The sequence below is a fragment of the Triplophysa rosa genome, linkage group LG10 (assembly GCF_024868665.1).
Source record: "Triplophysa rosa linkage group LG10, Trosa_1v2, whole genome shotgun sequence".
Classification (NCBI taxonomy): Eukaryota; Metazoa; Chordata; class Actinopteri; order Cypriniformes; family Nemacheilidae; genus Triplophysa; species Triplophysa rosa.
In genome coordinates, this window is record NC_079899.1 from 8858887 (window position 1) to 8881471 (window position 22585).

Sequence of the window (22585 nt, forward strand, 5' to 3'; positions counted from 1 at the left end):
TATGAATTTGGGCAGTAATGTTTTCTGCAAACAATATCAAAGCACAGAGTCAAAGTGAGTGGTCAACATTGAATAATTTATTTCCCTTTTATTGATCATACATGCTTCTGTATAAATTGGGAAAATGTACATCTATGTACAAGAACTGTTATTACCACTTAAAAGAAAACATACAATAAATATTAGTGGCATCATTTAAATGAGAAAATGACAAAAGCTAAATGAAAATGTCATTTATCAGTTTTTCGATATTAAATTAATTCAGAATTGAACAAATTGTACTGTCAAACAAACAAAAAATCTGAGACATTGCTATTGATAAACAGCAAAGAATTACAAATGCTTGTTTATTTGATCATTTTAACACTATGGAAAACTACATTTAGTTTTTGTGTCCTTATCTAAAGTATCGTCCATAAGACTTCTGCAATGCAGCTGCTTAGGAATGTCACTCGACACGCGTCTTAACAGCTTAAGAAAAAAACTGAAAAAAGCATAATTTTCTGGGATCACTGAAATACAAAGTTCAAGTGGTAATAATAACCGCAACACATTCCTCATGTTTGAGGACTAGTTTCTAACACAGCTGAAAAGAGAAATGCTACACTAAATGGTGTTACTTGAAAGCCAGACAAATATATCAGGTACAGATGCGTCTTCCACAGACACAGATAGTAGTGCTGTTTTAATAACAAGAGATGATTATTGTAAGAAGGTCAAAGCATGAATACGCTACTGGATGGCTGATTTTGATATCTTTACATCATTTCAATAGTATTAGCACTCGAGTAGTATTTTTTGCATGTTAAGCCTTTATGGGCAGAATCCACAAAAACGAAGCGTTTCCTGAAAATTGAAAATTCAATGAAATAATGAAAATTTTACATTTTGCATAAGAAAATTCAAGCCTGTTTGTATCGTAGCCTACTATAATGTGAATAAACATTTTTCTAACCTTATAAAATAGGGGGTGACCATTCTCATGAAAATTATTTCATAATTTATTTTCGAAATGGCATCATCACAGGCTTCATTTTCTTTATGCACAATAGAATTTCTTATCAAAATCAAAAATAAAGAACACACTTCTGTCCTTTCTGTCCATTACACAACCCAGGTCTGTTGTAGCCGGCATTTGTTTAGAATTAAGGGGAAAAAACCTATGGCACAGTAATCTTGCTTACCACAAGACACTTAACCATTTAATATGATATTAATGAATTGTAACATGAAGGCACTATGAGAACGTTCATTGGTGGGGTGAAAAGAGACAAATTTATTAAAGCTATGCGTCTTTAAGATACTCAATGACTCCAGTTAAATGTCAATAACAGGTATACTCTTGAGAAAAGTATGAAAAAGCTCCAGTTTCTTCTAATGCTTCATCTGGGGGGTCAGACTTTTTCTACCACATCCTGTGATCGTCTGCCACAGATACTCCAAGAGCGCTAGAAACAAAACCATGAGCAGAAAACTGAAATGGGCCACATATCACCTGTATGGGCAGTAATCACACTACTCAAAATCAGCACGCGTATTTGGGGCTGATAAGTCAAATATCGATTTATATCTGCGACGCAGGAGTACATTTGCAGGAGCACAGCTTAATCTTCCCCCAAACGCCATTTCTGGGACTCCTCTTGTCGTGCGTCTGGGTGAATCTGGTTTCTCATGCCGCCCAGCACGTTGGAAGTTGCTTCTGTGGCAACAATGAGAGGTTTGACAACAGCAGGAGGAAGCTGTCGCAGGACTCCGCCCACAGCACCAGTCATGCCCCTTTGTTCGTGCTCACGTGTGGCAGTGTCATAAATGGTCAGGGCTGTATCTGTAATGCCCTGTAATAACACATAGTGGAAATAATCTGCATTATTGTTTATATACAGTGTAGCGAATGATTTAAATCAGTTTGGAAGGTTCTACCACAATAATTAGGGTGGGAGAGCTCATACCTCTTTCACTACGCTGTACGCTTTGGCAACTCCCTCTCTGAGGTCCACAGGCTGATGAGCCAGGCAGTAATGTGAGTACCGTTTAATCTTCTTGCATTCTTTCTCATCTGGAACTGGAGAGACCATGTCATAAGCGGTTTCAGCGGCCGCCTGTGCAAAAAACAGAGAACAGATCAGGTGAAATTTATATTACATTGATTAATCGCAATTAATCGCATCCAGAAGAAAGGGTTTTGTTTACAAAATATGTCTGTGCACTGTGCATATTTATTTTGTATTTATAAACGCATACACATACATGTATACTGTATATTTAGAAAATATTTGCATGTACATATATATTTATATTTATTAGGGCTTTCAAACGATGAATCGCATCCAGAATAAAAGTTTGTGTTTACATAATACAGTACATGTTTATGTTTATATTAATCTTGTATTTATAAACACAAAACATACACATACATGTATTTATATTTACAAATAATTGAAATTATATATAAACGTTTACAAATTTTTTTATTTTTCTTAAATATATGCATGTATATGTATGTGTTCATATATACAAAATGAATATACGCAGTACACAGGCATATATTATGTAAGCACAAATTTTTATTCTGGATGCGATTAATCGTTTGACAGCCCTAATATTTATATACAATTTCAATTATATATAAACATTAATTTATTTTTATATTTTCCTTAAATATATACATGTATGTAAATACAAAATTAATACATATATTACGTAAACACAAACTTTTATTCTGGATGCGATTAATCGTTGAAGTAACCCTATAAATATGTGTTTCTCATTGAATAGACTTCCTTTACATACCAAAATAATGAAAAGCTACACATCAGTAATTAGAAACAGTTTCATATGTGCTGTAAACTTTATTTTACGCACGTGCGGTGCAGAGTTTTACCTGTATTGTTCGCACCATCCGATTGGTGAGTTCCAGAGCTGCCATTGCAGTGGACGTTCCGAAGGAGGTGGTGCCACGCTGGAAGCCGCGCACTATTCTCCCGTCCTTGCGATATTGTTCAATGGGCAACCACACTAGATCCCTAAAACCCTGAACTGCACAGAAACACCAGAGAATACAACACTGCTCAAACCAGAGACCTTTTACTTAGTTTTAAATACATCGCTTTTTATTTTATGGTCATACAGGTTCAGAGACATTTAGTCGACATAACAATTTAAAGCATTTACTTCACATGGTATGAAAGAAGTGTTGTGCTAACCTAGCTGCACCAGGGAATGTATGGGCCCCACCCCTCCCAGAAGCCCCGGCAGCTGGTTCTTCTTGATGTCATTCAGCCACTCATTAATGGCATAAGAAAACAGCTTGTCAACACCCAATAATCTATGAAAAACGAGCATTTCTGAATGAGCTGAATAGATAAGTAACAAAAATAAAAAAAATTGATTTGTACACAGTTCTTACCCTTGTCGGTAACACAATCGCCGTAATTTGAGCTCTGAGCAGTTAAGTTGTGTTAGTCCAATCACGATACCAGCAAATGTGCCCTGAAAAAAATGTATACGTTACATCTAGATAATGTATCATCCAATCATTTACTTTTCATAAATTGTCTAGGGCTGCCAAGCGATTAAAATGTTTAATCGAATTAATTGCACGATGTGGCGATTAATTAATCTAATTAATCGCTAATGAATCACACATCAAATTTGGCTCAGAAATGACCCCAAAAGATAAATCAAAGTCATTATTATGTAAACATTACAAAAAGTAGCTTCAGAAACTTTAATTATTGTGAAATTTTTCTTTTTACCACAAGCTACCATCAAAATGTAAACCAGCTATTTCTGACCGCAAAGAAACGTCAGCAACTCTAAAACTATTTTATGAAAGATTACATAGCACACCTGCTCCATGGCCATGTGTTTTCCATGGTAGTCTAATCTGATCGGCACCTCAGACGTGAACCGGAACTCTCTGGAAAACAACCACATGCTTGCTGTTATTGATTGACTCATACCTGAATAACTTCATACATTTTATGTAGATTGATAATCTACTTCAACACACCTGAAGAAAATGGGCTGGTCTGTAAACGATGAGGAAGCAGATGTATCGGTCTCAGTGGCGCTGTCTTGGCTGCTGATGAGACTCGAGCCTTGACGTGCTTGTGTTGGCACAGAGATAATGGGTGCAGGCTCTTGACCCGCCCCTCCGTTGTACTTTGAGAAATTGCAAGAGACTTCAGGGCCGGGAGGCTTCTTCATCGACACGCAGAAGACTGAAACACAAATCCATAAATCATTACACTGAAAAAAACGATTCAAGACCCTCTGAGTTTGTGTTTGAGCTGAGTGTCACCTTCTTGCTCCGGAGGTGAAAACAGCTCGACTTCTGCAGCCAAACTGGTAAAGAAATTCTTCAGAAAGAACAGAGCATCCTGTACGGAGAAAAAGAGACCACTTTCTGTTGATTTCCAGCAAAAATATACAAATTGAATAAAAATGACTGAATGTGAAGGGTGTCTTTGTCTGTACCTGGTCAATGTTTAGACGAAGAGGCATTAGAGAGACGCGCAGGCAGCACTCTTGAGGTGCCTGACCAGCCTCTGGACATACATGTAGTGCTCTGACAGTCAACTAAAACACACAAACATCACACACTCCTTTCAGAATGATTTGTGCTGTGCATGGCTTGAGTGCTACTTTTAAAACCATGCAATCTGTCTGTGAATGTATTTTCGATCTCACCATGTTGGAGTGAGCTTTCCTGGGCATCTCCTTACTGGAATACAGGTAGAGGAACTTGTTCATCATGGAGGAGGCCAGTCTGTCTCGTATCTCCAGGTCTTGCACTGAGAACACCTGTCTGGACACTGGCTGCTCTGTTAAAACACCTGCCTCTGGTGTCATCTGAGGATACACCTCATGCTGGAACCGCACCTTTTGCATATAATATAGCATTATAGGGATGATTCTTTTGGTAATGGACTATATTTCCTTTCAAGTAGTCAAGCATTGTTATGGATTACACATCATTTTACCTTCACCAGAATATGATTAACATATTTTGTGGTAGTCTGTAGTCAAACTGTAGTAAAATGACTAGATACCATAAAAAATAAAGTATTTGGTATGTATGTGGGGGGACTTGACCCCCCCCAAAGTTTTGGACTGTCTCTATTAGAATATGCAACCTTTTTAGGTGTATGATTTTCTGAAGAAAGGGTGCCTGACTGTACAAAACCTGCCCGTACCAGAATGCTTGGGCGCTGTAAATAGTTTTAAAGGCGCAGCTATGTCATTGCTGGGTGTTATAGCTACAGCCCAAGTCAAAAGCATACTCTTACATACACACAAGGACCACTAATAATAACAGTAAAAGGTCATATTAATAGACCACAATGAACACAAAATTTCATATTATCCTTTATTTATTGTGACTCTGTTCAATTCAGATGCATGATTTTGCAAACAGTGCCGGATTCTTACCTTACTGAGCTGAATCTCCATAAGAACATCAGGGTTTCTGCCCCATCCTCCTCCAGCACGGGAGCTTCTTCTGGCTTGTCTAACAGGAGTCTGTGATGGAGAACTGTGTGGAGTGCACCTGCAACACACAAATCAACATACAGCTCTCTAAATGCGTTGTCATAATGCAAGTGTACGGTTTCTGCAAAGCAAAACCACCTCCGTACCCTCGACTGCGAGCTGGCGAGGAGGAGAGCGCCCCGCCTCCGAAATCCTTTCCCCCGTAGAGATGCCACACCACGGAGATCTCCTTGACAAGATATCTGACCTCAGGGATGGGAAAGGGAAGTGGCCCCCTACTGGAGCTGCTGCCCCCCACAGGCACACTGAAGTGGTCTTGCTTCACTACGATGGGTTCAGAGGTCAGCTTCTTTACCATAGGCTCCTCATCCGTTTCCTGAAAGACAAAACCAATAAAGAAATATGAGGTCACATAAGCTACCTATTTAAAAAAACAGCGATGTGATCATAGCTTCACAAAGAACAGCTCACCGTTAGTTTGGAGCTGGGCGTGTCCAGGATACAGAAGTCATCAGAATCGTGGGGCAGAGAGGGAGCCGGAGGGGAGATGAGCGGAGAATGCAGGGTGGGATAGGTGGGGCTTGGCTCTTGCCCCAGGTTTCCGCTCTCATCAGGAAAGAGGAAGAGATCAGATCGGGGTGCGTCGTGATCATGCGAGTGATCTTCATTGATACCTACAGCAGAGATTGACAGATACAACATCAGTGAAATTTGAAGACTTCATGACTCAACAAGAAACTCAAGAATAACAACTAAAAATAAAAACTTGTGAGGAGAGGCTGACCGTTCTGTTGTAATGTGTGGCTATGCAGGCCGTCTGTCTCCTCCATAGCATCACTCATGAGATCTTGAAGAATCTGTTGCTCTGCTTCAGGAAGCAGAGGAGTCTGAGCTGGTGGGCGGCTCCCTGCTTCAGTCTGGACAACATCAGCATATATTACTTACAAAGAACAGATCGATTAAGCCTCAACATACCAGGTTTGTTTTGTTTAGAGATCTGAAAAGAATGACGTCCATTTGAACTGACCTTCACTCTTTGCTTAGCGCTTCTGCTTTTGGTCTCCAGTCCAGACGGGGGCTGTAGATCCCCATAACTGGCTATGTACTGAATAAGGTTCATGAGAGCGGCACAGGAGTCCGAACAGGTGCGAATGTGGATAACGTCACTTGAGCAACGCAGCTCAAATCTTGGCTCAGTCTACATACATAAACATATACACGACATGCGATAAATATAAAAACTCAAAGTTCAGTGTGAGAGGGTAAACAACTCAAAGAGAGAACCTTCCCACCATGTTGCCATCGGTTCCTGGTTTCACTGCTGTGATCCTTAGTTCCAAAGTGCCCATATCAACCACCTGCACGTAGTCTAAACAGAAAGAAAATCTAAAATGACACGTGTCTTTCATAGTGAGATATGTCCTAGCATCAGACATACAGTATACGATTCCTCACCTCGAGCCAGATTAACAGATACAGCGTTGATCTTGTCAGACAGAAACAATGCGGCCTCATCTAAAATGATTCTAGGAGGTCAAAGATATGAATTACATTAGCCAGGTAAGATTTCAGTAATAGCTGGTGTGGATGCTGAGATGATAAGAGCTCTACCTGAGGTTAGAGGAAGAGTGATCTAAAGACACGCTGCTGGAGATACTGAAGGTCTCCACGGTCAGCAGAGATCTCACTGGTAAATATAAGGGTCTATAGAGAGAAAACAACTGTTTAGTAGCGTAATAAATATCTATTTGTGCAGATTAAAAAAAGAATTACAATTTTAATGAGATGAACAGCAATTCATCCTTAATCGATATTTAAATTTGACCAAAACAACTGTAGTAAATGCATCACCTGTAATCCAGGGAGCAGCTCCATAGATGCAGATGGAGGGTAGATACAGAGGTTTGGGGGTTGTAGCCAAGCACTGGCTCATCCGACACATTTAAAAAGTCGACTATCTATACCGGAGAGACAAACCAAGTTATTTAGCACAGATACATTTCAGTATTTTTCAGATAAGACGTCAACCATCATTATAACATTTCATTAACTCTATAAATCAGTGTTCAGGTGCTGGAAGCTTTTGCTTTAGGTTGTTTGCATATGGTTCTGTTTTACTACCTGGTTGTACCAGCCCAGATTTGAAGGCACCATTTTGTGCTGAAGTGTGACTCCCCTCATGCCAACGGCTATGAGAAACTCCTGAGAACACAGAAACACATAACATGATCTCAGCAATTTTAACCACAACAGGATAGTTTTGAAAAAACACAAAAGCATTCAAGGAAAAAGTAAACTGAGGTTTTTTTAAAGGTGAACTATATGCAAAATGATGGAGTAGTTATTTAATCACAGTCATCTTGATATATTTAAAAAAAATCATGATCCCCAACCTTTTGGCCCAAAACGTTTCAATTATTTTCATAGAAACTTTTTTTAATCTTTACTTAAAAATATCTGGCGTAGACCTCCATTTTCAATCCTTGAAATGCATAAATTCACAACCTTAAAGAAGACTCCTTTGTCTTACCATTTTCACACGGTTACATTTCACAACCGGCTGAATGCATTTGTGTTTTATAATACAATAATCTGTCCACAGTTGCTGTAGCTCACCTTGACATTGCGCTCGGTGTTATGGGAAGAGATTTTAACAGCGATGGACAGCATGCTATGAGGCTCCAAATTGAGGCCCTCAGAGGGAGATGCCCTCTCTGGTGCAGACTCAGACGCATACATCACCGGCTCCAGCCAATGAGGACGCGTCCTGCAGGGCAGATTAACGCTCCAGTCAGGGGCGTCTCCTTCCACTGTGCCTGAAGAATTCAGAAACAAAGAAAACATCTAAATTAAAGAGCTATAATAACATAAGCACTAAAATAAAAAGGTATGATCAGCTCACTCCCTGCATCCAAAATCCTGTACTGTCCTTAGTGAATTTTATGAAGTACATACTTCTTTTTGTAGTATTTACAATTGATTAACTTTTTGAATTTAGTGGTTTCTCAGCTCTTGCTGCCTTACTGGACATCTGGGTATTTCTCATCTACTTTATAGCTGCATATTAAGGTTTCAGACATACTATTCATTACACGTACTGATTTTCAGTATGTGACCTAGGGTCTAAAGCATAACTACATAAGCAAATATTTCTGTCCACATAAAAATAACAATAATGTAAACAGGAATTTGAATAGACCAACATCAGGCTAACTAAAAATGAACAGACAGATCACAAACCGTGATGATAGAGACAGGCCTGCGACGTGTGGAAACAGATGTAATGCTGGTCTTTGTAGCCCTCATGCTGTGTCACGCCGAACAGAGTCCCGTTTTTCACCTCCATCCAAAACTCACCATGTTTGTTTTGTAACACACTCTTATCATCCTGCTGGATATAATGGGAGTCACTACATACTGTATGTAGGCTATATACAGTATCAACACTTTATTATTGCTCTGTTTAAATAAAAGTCTTTTACAAATGCTCTCTCTGAAGGCAGCTCAATAGTGTTTGTATCAAAGCAAATCTCTCAATGCTAAAACGCTATCTGTGTGATACCGATGTAATACCTTAATGTGTGTGTGTACAGCCACCAGGCCGTGGTTTATAGACAGGACAATGGAAAATAGGCTCTGTGATGTCTTGGGCTGTATCTTACTCCTCTTCTTCTTCCTGCTCCTGTAGCCCAGCTCTGCGGGAGTGTAGTATAACAGGGTCTCTTCCTCAGAACCGCTGTCTTCCTCTACACACACAGACAAACACAGATGCAAACTGTTTTACACAATCTAACAGAATTTTAGAAATGATCATAACATGAAAAGCAGGTTTTTTTAAATAAAGGGAATGTGTTTTTTTTACCTTCCGGGCCTGCAGATCTGAACTGACTGAAGCTGTCTTTGCTGTATGTGTTGATGAGTTGACTGGCTACAGAGAGTCCAACGCCATATGGGATGTTCTCCACCGTCTCCACTGGTGACGGAGCAGTGGGCTCCCACAGCAGCAGGTCATTATTAATCCTGTCCGAACAAAAGAGACGGTTGTTGGACAAACCACAGCTTTGGTTTAAAGTTTATTAATCAGGAATAAAAAGTATTGATGAGTCAGGCCTACACTGTATCTAAACTATCAAGTTTTATTGATGTACTAACAAGAAATTGTGTTACCTGTTGTGTAATTTCTCATAAAATGATTTATTGGGCAGAGCGAGTTGAACATTGGGGAAAAACAACTCCAGGATGTAGCGAGAGTTGCTCATGGTTTTTTCCTGGAATTCCGTCATCTCCACTACATCTCCTGGGATGACCATCTGCATCAAAACATGACACGGTCACATGGCAATATACAGCATGAGAAATGGAAAAAGCTATTAACAGATTTCTATATTTGTCACAGGCTCTTAAAAATTATGACGAAAGCAAAGTTTCTTTTTCCCCAATATGAGGGTTGCAGCAAATCATCATTATACAAAATTCTGGCATTATCTACTTAAATGTCCAGTGTATGAAATTTAGCGGCATCTAGCGGTGAGGTTGTGCTGGTTCACGCCACAGCTGCGTCCCAATTCTCATACTATCCGTCCTAAATAGTATTCGAAAATAGAATTAGTATGTACACGGATAGTCTACTGTTTCCGGTAAAAATTCAAAGTGTGAATCCATGGACACTTAAAGGCTGATATTACTCACAACTCACCACGAGAGGGCGGAGATTGGTGACGCTACACTGCATTATTAAAAATAAATAAAAGCATGCTTCGCTAAATTAATAAATGTAAGTATACAGTAAACATCACATACAAAATAATGAAAGAATGAATACTTAAATGCAAGTGTTGCATTTAAGTGTATTGGAATTTTCTTGACAGTTAAGGATCACAGTGTCATCTAGGCAACAACGACCACTTCCGTTTCGTGTTAGTATGTCCCAGTGCGTGCATACAGTTTTGCTACGCACTAAAACGTATATACTTTTCCATAACAAAAACAGTACATACTTTAAAGTCACCATGAAATCAAACAGGAAATTATATTATATATAGTGCACAGCCTCATTATTATTATTATAAACGATTTATCCATGCAAACTATTATTTTTTCAAAAAATGTTTGCGCTTTTAATCTTTAATCAAAAACATTAAGCTCCCTTTCACCTCTCAACAACAACTCTTCACCACATGACATCAGCAACAAAAAAGAGGTAGGACTAGACTGACTGACCAATGGCCAGGCATTTTTAGCCCTTCCCTCCAAGCCCAACTTCCAACAAACCAATCAGAAAGGGAAAGGCAAAATAAAGCCCTGTCCTCCATTTTTTTCAATTTTCAGAAGCCGTTTCACTCGGATATACGTCACGATACGGAAAAGAAGTCAATCGCAACTTCTGTTTCATGGTGACTTTAAGGGCATAGTATAAGTTGGCGAATTGGGACGCAGCACACCTCTCCCTTTTGAAGCACTACGGTGGCTTACACAGGACAAAGATGTCATCAGGTTTTCGCTTCTTTCCCAATGGAAATAACATATTTACTAAACGCGCTCTGTAGAGCAGTTTGTCCGTTTAGGGCTACTGTAGAAACAACATGTGAATTCCATGTGAGGGGACCCATGGTGTCTGAAGATAGAAATAGCTCATTCTAAGGTAATAAAAAAACATAACGCTTCATTATGTAAGGTCTTTATTCACCTCTGAAGAGATAGTTATGTATTTTGTATTGCATTTCTGTCAGCAGATTCTCCAAAAAATATACATTGGACCTTTAATATGTCAATAGAAAAATACACTGAATTCACTAAAATGAAAAAAGACATTAGACAGCTTTCATTTTAAAGGGAAGAACTGTTTCTACCTCTTCGTTTTCATACATGACACGCCGCGAAGAAAAAGGGGAGGGCTCAGGTTTGCCAAAATCACACACATCCTTCAGAGAGTGGGCGGCTCCTTCCTCTTCTTCCTCTTCCTCCTGTGAAAGATCATCCACCCCTTCCTCCCCTTCCTCTGTTGTTACACGCTCTAGGATGGAGTGCACGGCCTTGGGGTTCACCTTTAGAACCACTCTGAACAGAAAAAGAGTAAAAAAAAAATTCTGACATTCTTGTACCAGTAATACTCCACGATGCCTAGAGCCTATCGTACCTGGGCCAGTCAAATTTTCCACAGTCTGAGGATGTCATGTCCTCCTCCATGGTATTAGCTACTCTTAAGAACCCGGCAGCAGGGTGATCTTTGTCTTTTTGGAATGACCCTAGTGTAGCAGAAAAAAATCAACTTAAGGTTGAGAAATCATCTATCTATTGTATGAAAAACTGAAGTGACTGTTCGTACCCCTGAGCTCTTTAAACGTGAGCTCCATCTTGGTCTGCTCGGATGAGTTTCCTCCAGTTAACTCCGTCTTGAACTCCAGTTCCTCCAGTTCCAGACGCAGAAGCTCTTTCTGCAGGGACTTCTTAAACCAGGGCCCCCTCTCCTGATCCGAGCGCAGGTCAGGGATCGGAAACCGCACCACCAGAACCAGCAGGGGAGCGTTTACCGATACGGACACATGACAGTGTGCTGGGTTACGGCTATCGTCCAGAAAGACTTCAGCAAATGCCTTGTGCTTGTGAGAGAAACACAACTGTGATAAGAGGCAAAAGGGCTATTAAATGAAAAGTCTGAATAGCACACAGTGAGGAGCTAGTGTTTCTCACCAGACTGATGTGCTTATTGTAGGACGTGTACATGTGAGAAGCCATCATCTCCGTGGTAACCAGTTTCTGTGGCTGGAGCAGAGAGTTAAGCCTGTCTACGATACTGACATCACACTCCGTGCAAACTTTTCCCAGCTCAACCTGCAACTCTGCCTTGCGAGGTATAGCACTTAGACGTACCTGCCCGCCCTTATGAAAACAGAACACATGTTTAAAGACCATGTTTGTTGTCTTTGTGGTTGATTTTAATTATTAACAAGGTTACAAATTCCACAGCATGTTTGAAATTAATGCAACTAGTAATTCATAAAGTCAATCAAAAAATCTCGATTTACTTAAGCGAGAGAAGGTCAAACAGATATTGTACCAAATTTTCTATATCATCTGTTAAAAAAGTGTTGCATGGTACTGATTTGTTACCTGCGGGCCTCTGCGTTCTGTTAGTTTGTAGATTAGGTGGAGGCAAGGCAAAGGGGGAGATTCACTACTGGCTGGGACATCAAAAGTAAGAAGCTATTGATTGACACAAAGAACAAATAATTTCAGTAGCCAATCAACAGAAATTCAAATAAAAAAAAACTAGTCTGTGAATGTTAGATCAGTGTTTCCCAACTAAGTGTGTCGTGGAGTGTACAGTCTAAGAAAAAACATCAACAACAAAAAACGTAATTCTAAATGTTTTTTTTTATGGGAGACTTTTATTTTGAAAGACGTGCGTGACAGCTGTTGGCAGATGCCTGAGCAGATGAGTGCTCGCTGTCCCAATTCAACAGCTGCGTTTAGGTGAGATGTTGTCAGGCTTAATGTCTGTGTCATTATTCTATCGTTATTTTCTTAACTTATTACGAAATAAGAAGTCTTTCACTTCAGAAAAACAAACTATCCTGTCCTGTCAGATGTTATACAGTGCAATATTCACGCAAATCCGGCGGCGAGCGCTGTCTTCACTAAAGCGCAAAAGAAACTATGAGTATGGCTTGCAATGTGTGAAATAAAAGTAAAGTACCTAAAAATCACATAAATGGTACTTCGTGTGTTAGCTGGGAAGGATTTACATGGAGGTATGATATTCATATTCATCTTTCATGAACAGTTCATGTCAGTATTGTGTATTCACCATGGTAACTGTAAAAAAATGCCATGTTATTTTCACTTTGTGTTATTTTGTATATCTTTATATTATGGTGGTGACTCAAACCAATAATTTTATTTAAAACTAGTTTAGGACTGCTATTTAATAGTCTTATACAATACCTTAACTTGATGTTCATTCATCAGTATTAGACACAAATATTGGTTAGTATTTGAATATTAGTCACTCGTTTTTTTAAAACAAACTACACATGACGTCATATATCCTAAAAAGTGGGTTGTTGCTTGATGACCATGGGAAAATGTGGGTCCCATGGCCAAACCAGTTGAGAACCACTGTGTTTGATTAGCTACGTATGTTTGTTAACATATCTTTGGGTGTGTCCGCATGTGTACCTCTGTGTATTGTGCTCCACTCGGTAGAGTGTGGCTGTCAGTAGAATACAGGCACTCCAGAAGCTCCACCTGGTTCAGGGAGAGATCTGTGATCAGCGCCCTTACGTTGGAGCCTTGGCAGTGCTCGTATGTCATCTTTAATCCCTGACCTATGAATCTAAAGAACAAAAATACACACAAAAAGTTAATCTGTATTCAGTGGTACCTTTAAACCCCTTCCCTCTAAAACATTAACACAAGTGCATGAATACTCGGTTCCACAAGGCTCTGTCTTGGGTCCTTTGTTGTTGTTGTTGTTTTTCTTTTGAGCATGCTCCCTTTGGCTTTCATTGTTACGTAAGTGCTAATGAAATATAATAAAATAGACGTAACATAGCTGAGAAGTTTAGAAAACTTAAAAGCAATAAAAGATTTACCTTAGATGATCATGTGGACAGGCTTCATCAAATACAGTTCGTGATCTCAGGAAATCTCCTACAGTGAGCTTATTTACAGACAGAATACGGAAAAACTCAGCAGCCATTGGTGCAAGAGGGTTTTGGGAGGTGTCTGGTGGTGGGAGGGGGTCAATATGTAGGACAGACAGGCAGAGACTCCCCACTGTCAGCCTGAGAACCAGCTCAGGCCTGGATTCATCACAGTGGCCCTTAGATGGATGGGCTACAGATCACAAATAGATCAAGGTGTGGTTAATTAAAATAGGGTAATAAAAAAATTAACCATAAAGCTGAGCTTTGATTAAACACACAAACTTAGTTCATCTATAAATTATAATGAAAGGCTCTCACAGGTTTGCCGGAGTAACGTTTGGGGGAACTGAGGATCTCTGGAAAATTGTGGCATCTCGTTGTTCTTTCTCTCTTTTTGTCTAGTAGTATCCATGTACTCATCCCACACAGTCTGGAAAAATTCAAAACAGAACAGAATAAATGTCTTACATTTCGTAAAAACATCTCATGAAGACATTGTTTGGTGTAGGTCATTACAAAAAAATATTACATTTTCCTGGAGGTAAAAAAAAAGTTTTATTAAACAGCCACAAATTTGAATTTCAACACATGAACACATGATCACTGCTAGGGGGAAACCTACGGCAACATTTCCAGATGGCGACTCCACCAGGGAGGCAGAATAGTTGCTGCTTAGAGACAAATCCAGATCCACCGTAGGGGGATCTCCAAGAGGGGGAAGAGATGATAGGCTGTGTGACATATCCATCTCAGCCATTGAGAAAAAGACATCCTCTGCCAGACCAACAGAAAAGAGACATATCAGTGATGTAAACAACAGGAACAGGAAATGCTAAGATAATGAAAATGTGCTGAGCAAAACCTCTGCTGGATGCTGCTCTGGCGGTCTGACTCTCAAACAGGTCTTGGTCTGTGGCTCCTGTTATAGTGTCTTTCTTCAGGCAGCGGTTTAGCTCCATGTGGAGGCGATACTCATCTTCCTGCTGCATAGGACGACTCTTCCTGTCTTTTCCTAAAGCAGACCACTCCTGCCCTGCTACATACACACGATCACTCAGTCAGACTCAATGAATGCACTTTAGAGTGGTTTATGATAGACCTAAATGAACCATGTCCATGTTTAAATGAAAAATTAAATGAAGCTTGAAAGGTGTCACCTGAGCTGGAGAAGACACCAAACATGTCCAGTAAAAGGTGGACTTGACGGGGTGATAGCAGCATGATTAGAGATTCAAACTGCCCATCGATGTCCAACTGTGAAGAAAAAACATCTGTAAAGTATTACTATTAACAGAATTTCCAATCTGTTCAATACTTTTATAGCTTGCTAGAATAAATGACTGTAGGTTTGTAACAGTTCGCTTGTACCCACCTTAGCTCCTGGCATTGCTTCATTTTGCTTCAGAACCACGGACAGCTCCAGTCGACCACTGAGGCAGCCTACCTGCACCGGCTCAAACGGCATACTGGAAGATACTGGTTCTGGGAATTGGGGGTGTGGCTCGCGGATGATTTTTGGGTTCCAACTTGGTGAAAGCTTAGGTTCAGTCTCCTGTAATGAGTAAAGGACATAGTTCTTAGAAAGCCATGGCAATGCTTAGTAAACAGTAAAACACAAGTGTTCTTTCATTTAAAAAGATACAAATTCTATATATAGCAGCTTGGAAATTCTGCTAAATAGCACCTTTTTTGTTAAATGCTAAATGCATAGAAATAGTGACGGGAAACAATGTGATGCATTGTCTACTGTATGAATAACAATATTAAAAACAACTTGATTGCAGCTATAACCGTTTGAGAGGATTGTTGGATGACAACTGGACAAGTAAACTCACGGTATGAGGGGTTGGTGATTTGAGGCCGGCTCGTGCTGATTCTGAAAACTCATCCCAGAACACAGCAGCACCGTCCAGAGTTAGATTTTTATGTGCAAACGTGGTGGGCTGATGGATATTGACACTGGAGCCCTCCTCCACACTCTCATCACAATAAACCATCCTAAACACCACATCATGCAGAGAGAACATGGTGACGACTCAAACTAATACAATTACTCAAAATTAAGATCAAAGTCAGTGTGGCAAAAGGCACTTTTTGAAAACATATCGTACTGCATCCGAAACATTTACTTTCATCTTTAAAACTTACTTATTGATTCTGAGTTCGAGGGCAATGCCAGTTTTAGAGTTTTCAGGAACGTGTTCCATCCTCAGGATGGTATCCACAAAAGTGACCTTGACTCTTCTCAACACTAACAGAGGAAAGAGGAAAACCCATAAATGACTGACAAATTCGATAGTTTTAAATGAATAGTTCACCCAAAAATGCAAAGTCTGTCATCATTTACTCACCCTCAAGTTGTTCCAAAACTGTATAAAAATCTTTGCTCTGAAACTAAACAGTTCTGGGGCACCATTAACTACCATAGTAGTTTTTCCCTACTATGGTAGTGGATGGTGCCCCTGATCTGTTTGGTTACGAACATTCTTGAGAGTGAGTAAATGATGACAGAATTTGCATTTTTGGGTGAACTATCCCTTTAATGTTGCAATATTTTGTAGAAAAGAGCAACTTCTCAACAAAACTCATTTTGTTTGGTCAAAGTGAAACATTAAATGAGAATAAGAAGCTGCTCTATAAACTTACAAGAAACAAACGAAGTACATTTTTTAATTTAGATTAAACATGGTCTATGGCGAGTAGGATACCCGTTTCAATAGTCTCTGCAAACTTCTCCAGCCCATCCAGAGGCGGGAAGCTCTCCCCCTGATCATCAGTGAGTCTTTGGCTTAAACACTCTTTGGCCAGCTGCATGCTGCTTGTCATGAAGTTTGACAGGCACATGGGATCCATGCCAGATGCTAAAAATGAATAAAAAGATATACATACAGTACATGACAAAGTTTACATACTAAACAAGAAGCTTATATAAAAACAAACAAACACAAAATTCATTACAGTCAGTGCATGACATTAGAAAGATCTATGACATCACTACAGTATTTAGTCATAATTTACAAACGTATCTAAAACACAACATTATAGTACACGGTATAGTAACCTGTACATTTGTAAATGTATAGCATATCATCTCAAAAAGGGATTGCAACAATGTTTCATACTCATACGAGGTCTTGGCCTGAACACCATCTCCAAGCCCCTCACTTCCAGCGCACAGTTGTCCTGGAGCAGCGAGGCCCATGGAACAGTGAGGGAAATGGCCTGAATGAAGCCCTCACATACTTCAAATGGAGCATCCACAGACTCCAGGATCTCATTCAGGGACTGAAAATGCATGAAACAAAGTCAAACTGTGGATAAACCTTTCTGATGACTCTATAATCAAATCAAAGCATTTTTGTGGAAATAGCACAAAAGTATAGAACTAACCCATTTGTCCAGCGGCACTTGAGCGAGTGAGCCTGTGCCTTGATAGAGATCCAGGCTAAGCTGGTCCAAACTGAGCTTCTCTTGGAGGAAATTGCCAAGATAGCGATGCAGCAGGTACCTGCATGCCCGCTTCTTAATAGACTCAGAAAATGGCCATGGCATCTTGACCAGTGCTTGAGTTCAGCGTGTACTAAAACAAGTTAAGAAATCAATTTTACTAAACAAAAGACTGCTACATATAAACAAAACCTAAGAGCTATTTGCTGGAAATCTCTGTAAACTATGGGAGCTCCAAGCCCAGTGACTTATAAATGGTGTAACTTAAAATTCAGAATCGATCATGACATGACAGACAGCACATAATAAACATAAAATGCAGCCGTCAAATGTGCATGCTTATGCATAGAGTTTAAAAATAGTAGCCACATCTCACACACCTCTGTTTTCTTTAAATAACACACCCATAAAGTTAATAAGCTGGTTATGTGGAAAGGTTGCTGATGGCAATGACTTGGTATTCATAAAGGATCCGACTTTATTATGCCTTTAAAGTGATGTGTCTACCTGATCAAATCACATCTGCATAAGAAACAATGTCACAAATTAGTCAAATTCTGAATGATTATGAATTTTAAATATCAAACAGAAATGACAACCAATCTTTGCAGTATAGCATTAGAAAAGCCAGGCTATATTAAACCAAATTTAAAAGTCTACATTGACATGCAGACCCATATTTATCTGTCTGGCCTGCATGGTGGTGCCGTCTGGCGCTAGATCTATTACAGCATATTGACCGGCGTTTGCGCAATTCCCTCAAGGTTGGGGAGTTTGTTTGCTTGTCAACAATAACAAATCAATCATGGTGTCTCGCTGTCCGACAATCAAACATGTTAAATTGTGACATCATACGCCGTGCACATTCAAAATGAGATATTTTAAGTCAAATAACTCACCTGTCTTCTTATGAAATAACTGACTAACCGTTGTTCCTTGGCTTTGGGTGAACTAGCATGCTGGCTAAACAGAATCCTTCAAACCTTCTTTCAAGTCTGTCTGTTCAGCTGAGGCTCGCGTAATCATAATAGATATAATAAATTTAAGGTTATGGTCTTTGGACGAATTATAAGTGGGTGTCGGGTCATGTGAAAGCAACATCACGGCCTTGCTATTTGTTTAGATGAGGCTAATGATGGTGTTTACAAACACGCTTGTCATTGCGCACGCTCACGCACGGCGTGTTCAGGATCATCCGCTCTGCGCACTGTGCGCAGCCATTGCAATGCACAGTTCAGCCACGCAGATGTGTGAGAGTTATTACAGTACAATACATCTTTTAAAAGAAGAGTCAATGTGCTTTATTTGTGGTAAGTCTACTCGAACTACATTTAGATGATCCGTTGTGTGGTGTCAGAATGTATAAATGTTTATGCTGTTGTGTAAATATTATGTTGTGTGTAATTGCTGCATTGGTTTAGTCTGGATTTAAATCCAGTAAACAGTTAAAATAGCACACAGTTACTAAATTCTTAAAAGACCTACTGACAAAGCTTTAGTAAAAATTCTGACATTATTTACTAACGGACGGTGGATTTCCTTTAGACGAAAAATATAATATGTTTAGTTTAATTTATGTTTAGTCAATACAAACGTTTAGAAATTCGAAATGGTAAAAAGAAATGCTAAAGGTGCTACGAACTGTGCCTTTTTCACGAACAAAGCTCCTCCAATAAGAATCCAGTCATTTTCCATGTGTATTTTCGTAGCAGTGCTTGCGAATAATGCAGTAACTAATTTATTTTATATCACGAAAAATCAGCAATAATAATACAAATAAAATTCAATAAAATGGTAATCGTTTGAATTTATATAAATTCAAATAATCCGTTCGTTCTTTTAAAAAATAATTGTTGATATTATTGAGAATGCTCTCTGGAAGCCTTTCCCCCCAAAGCTCGTAATTTACATCTAACGTTAGGCTACTCGCACAGTTACATAAAGAATGATCAGCTAATAGATGAGCATTATCAACTAATCAGTGGCATATATGTAATATGTTCAATTCTATGTTGTAAAATATATCTATGTGCCTACAACGTTGTTTGTGGAGAATCGTAGATCATTTTGAGAATACGCCTAGATTCACTGCGCAACTGCTGCGCTTAAATGACGCTCTTGAATTTCCGCACTGATCACCGGCATGAGCCGGAAGTGTTCTGACGACCTACCCCTGGAGGAGGTTAGTATTTCTCAAAATTGCGATAATATATAATTATTAACGACACCAAACTTTATAATCTAATAAATAACTATGTTATGTATTTGGTTTCACTATTATTAAAATCATAGCAACTGATACCAACCAGTTTATTGCAACTTTACACTACAACAGTTTTCCTGGTCAGTAGTAATATCGTTAGTTAACGTTAGCTCTTTATGCTTTCAGATTGCGTTAAGGCAAGTGATATAGTACATTACTAATGTAAAATGTTTGTTTCTACCAAAAATGTTGTTTTTTACTAAGAGTTAAACGTAGTTTGGTACTTTGGTCAGTTGCTGCATTTGTCAGAGATGTTAGCGTCACAGCGCTCGCGCCTCCTCATGATCAGTCGACGTCAGATGTTTATGAACATCCCGTTTATCTCTGCATTTTATTTGTCTTGCATTCGATCATCTGAAGACTTGCTTTTGTTTTAGGGGATGGAAGTGGACTGTAAACCAGAGGACCTGTCGAAGTGTTCCTATGAAGAACGCTGTGTGGAGCTGGGAGAGGTTAAAGACATGAGGCTGGAAGCTGAGGCGGTGGTCAATGATGTGCTCTTCGCAGTCACAGACATGCACGTCTCTCACAGTCTTACCAGTGGAGTAGATGTGGCGCACATAAACGTTGAAACCAGAGAGGGAAACCGGTATTACTTAGAGCTCACCGAGGCTGGATTGAGGGTGAGTGAAAAGATACAAAAAAATCTGGAATATACGTAATTGATTGTAATATTAAGTATTAACACTGGTGGGAAATGTGTGTCCTGCTTAATGTGTCTACTTTTACTAAAGCATCTATGTTTTTTTCAGGTGGTGGGACACGCCTTTGATCAGGTGGATGAAGGTTTGAGCACCCAGTATCATGAGACTGTTTACTCACTGTTGGATTCCCTGAGCCCTGGTTACAGAGAAGCGTTTGGAAATGCTTTGCTACAGAGACTAGAGAGGCTTAAACAAAATGGACAGTGAGGGGTTCAGTATCACTAAACCATCTGAGCTCGCTAAAAGTTCAACCAAGTCCTGTGCTGCCCTCTGCCTGAAGTATCAGTGATGCTTACCGTTTTTAACCTGTTGTTTGTTTTAACAAAACATCTTGTGATTATTTGGAACATGACTTGCTAGTGATGTTTTGGAACATGACTTGCTTGTGATGTTTTAAGTATTTCCTGTTTTATTTAGAGAAGTATTATTGGAGGCAGTGCTGTGACACATGAAGGGCCCAGATTAATACTGTGCGTTCATTTTCATGGTAAAATATTTGGGGACATTGTCATTGAAACGAATGTATTTTGTGTTAACATGAAGGTGCACTGACTTTGATGTAATTGTGTACTATCTCCATACTGTACTTCCATCAATGGTGAACAGCATGGTTCAGTATGGTCATTAAAAAGTTGTCTGTTGCCTTACTACTAAATTCACATTTTAAAGTTTGAGCTGTCCACAGGGTTGTGGATCAATCGTTTTGAAAACTTAAAAATGACAATTTATTCAGTATCTTACCTTCCCCTGCTCGATAGTGGTGTCATATAAACTCCCTTTTGTTAATGTAAAAATGTGTTAAGTCAGCAGAAAGTACTGAAAAGCCAAAACTGATGAATGATGGTAAAATCCATTTTCAAACCCTCCAAAATCTTTTGGGAAAAAAATGACGATGACACCTCTGTAGAACATAATGATAATGTAGGTATTGGTCTTTTTTCTTAAATCAGTCCCAAGCATAAAAGATGGTGCATTTTAGCACTAAAGCTGTACTGGCAACACCCCAATTTCTATTGTAAAGACTGAGAAATTCTCATGGTTGATTAAACATATCACACAATATGTAATCTGAATAGTGGGTGTTTTTAAGTGTTTAAAAAATATTTTTAGGGATGAAAGATTTTCTGATTGGGATAAAGTAAGCTTTATATACTGCACAGAATTGCACTACAGGAAATAAGCTAGCCATTTTCTGACTTGTTTAGAAGGGCTGCTTAAATATTTAGCAAAGGTTACATTCCACATCCTTTTTGTTTTCATCTCCCTTTAATTTGTTTCAGAGAGCATACAACTTTAATCATTAAATGCCTCAATGCAGGAAGTTCTTGTATGATGGGTTTCTACCTCGTATTGGGTTTTCAAATTTCAGCCCGATTACTCTTGCATGTCAGGTGGTTTTGGATAAGCAAAGGATGGTGGTATGTTTGGTGGTATGATGTGGTATGCTATTTTGTTAAAAAAGGAACACAAAACATCTTAAATCCGTTTTAAACAAGCCTGTTAATAATTTTCTTAATTTCTATAAACATCAAAGACAAGTCATATAAATTTGTGTTTTGATGGCTTATATGGCACAAATACCTTGAACTTCAAGAAAGTTGCTTGCTTTTGTTTCCTTATAATAAAAAGCACACATTAAAATGTTCATGTGGTTTGGTTTGGTTTGATTTAATTTACTACCTAATATTAACAGACAGGGCTGTAAAATATTTAAATAATAGCTTATTCTAAAGTAAGCACTTTCTTGAGGCGATCAACAAATTCTGCTTTTAATATAATACTTGTCTTACTGAAAATGAAGAATCGTTATATTTAGTTACAATGTTTAGTTATCACCTTCCCTTCCTAAAACATAATTTTGGAACCAGGAAGAACCAGGTGAAGTAAAACAATACTTGTTGCTGCTCATGAAAAGGGAACTTAAACTGAAGCAATGTGCTCATTCTAGAAACACCGTACATTGCTTTCCTATGCAACATTTTTTAACGTGTCAGTATAAACTTTCAGCAAACTCCTGTAGTCAAGAAATC

At 39.0% G+C, this 22585-nt stretch overlaps 2 protein-coding genes across 6 annotated transcripts; one reads left to right on the top strand and one right to left on the bottom strand.

The window, feature by feature from the left end:
• Window positions 1-62: 62 nt before the first annotated feature.
• Window positions 63-18725, bottom strand: atg2b (autophagy related 2B). Of its 3 annotated transcripts, none has more exons than XM_057343420.1 (43): window positions 18488-18725; window positions 17532-17721; window positions 17264-17426; window positions 16850-17002; window positions 16290-16392; window positions 15977-16139; window positions 15514-15693; window positions 15299-15395; window positions 15004-15177; window positions 14764-14915; window positions 14460-14571; window positions 14088-14331; window positions 13672-13828; window positions 12604-12696; window positions 12184-12372; window positions 11819-12092; window positions 11630-11738; window positions 11343-11550; window positions 9661-9803; window positions 9356-9513; window positions 9067-9239; window positions 8734-8881; window positions 8110-8309; window positions 7615-7695; window positions 7345-7451; window positions 7105-7197; window positions 6949-7019; window positions 6786-6862; window positions 6521-6691; window positions 6278-6410; window positions 5965-6167; window positions 5640-5869; window positions 5434-5551; window positions 4693-4884; window positions 4480-4581; window positions 4304-4382; window positions 4013-4223; window positions 3850-3919; window positions 3407-3489; window positions 3204-3325; window positions 2882-3036; window positions 1950-2099; window positions 63-1835 (listed from the first exon to the last, which is right to left on the bottom strand). In XM_057343420.1, exons 2-43 carry the CDS (start codon window positions 17691-17693, stop codon window positions 1605-1607), a joined length of 6234 nt encoding a protein of 2077 aa, XP_057199403.1. In that variant the 5' UTR covers window positions 17694-17721; window positions 18488-18725; the 3' UTR covers window positions 63-1604. The 3 variants fall into 3 exon arrangements, with proteins under 3 accessions (XP_057199403.1, XP_057199402.1, XP_057199400.1); XM_057343419.1 differs by having other exon boundaries at window positions 8734-8884; window positions 15004-15174; window positions 18488-18724; XM_057343417.1 differs by having other exon boundaries at window positions 8734-8884; window positions 18488-18724.
• A 74-nt stretch (window positions 18726-18799) lies between these two features.
• gskip (gsk3b interacting protein) lies at window positions 18800-22200 on the top strand. 3 transcript variants are annotated; one of them, XM_057343462.1, is made up of 3 exons: window positions 18800-18898; window positions 20229-20474; window positions 20604-22200. In XM_057343462.1, the coding sequence occupies exons 2-3, from the start codon at window positions 20232-20234 to the stop codon at window positions 20760-20762; spliced, it is 402 nt and encodes a 133-aa protein (XP_057199445.1). In that variant the 5' UTR covers window positions 18800-18898; window positions 20229-20231; the 3' UTR covers window positions 20763-22200. The 3 variants fall into 3 exon arrangements, with proteins under 3 accessions (XP_057199445.1, XP_057199444.1, XP_057199446.1); XM_057343461.1 differs by lacking the exon at window positions 18800-18898 and adding an exon at window positions 19688-19770; XM_057343463.1 differs by lacking the exon at window positions 18800-18898 and adding an exon at window positions 19830-19931.
• Window positions 22201-22585: the final 385 nt, after the last annotated feature.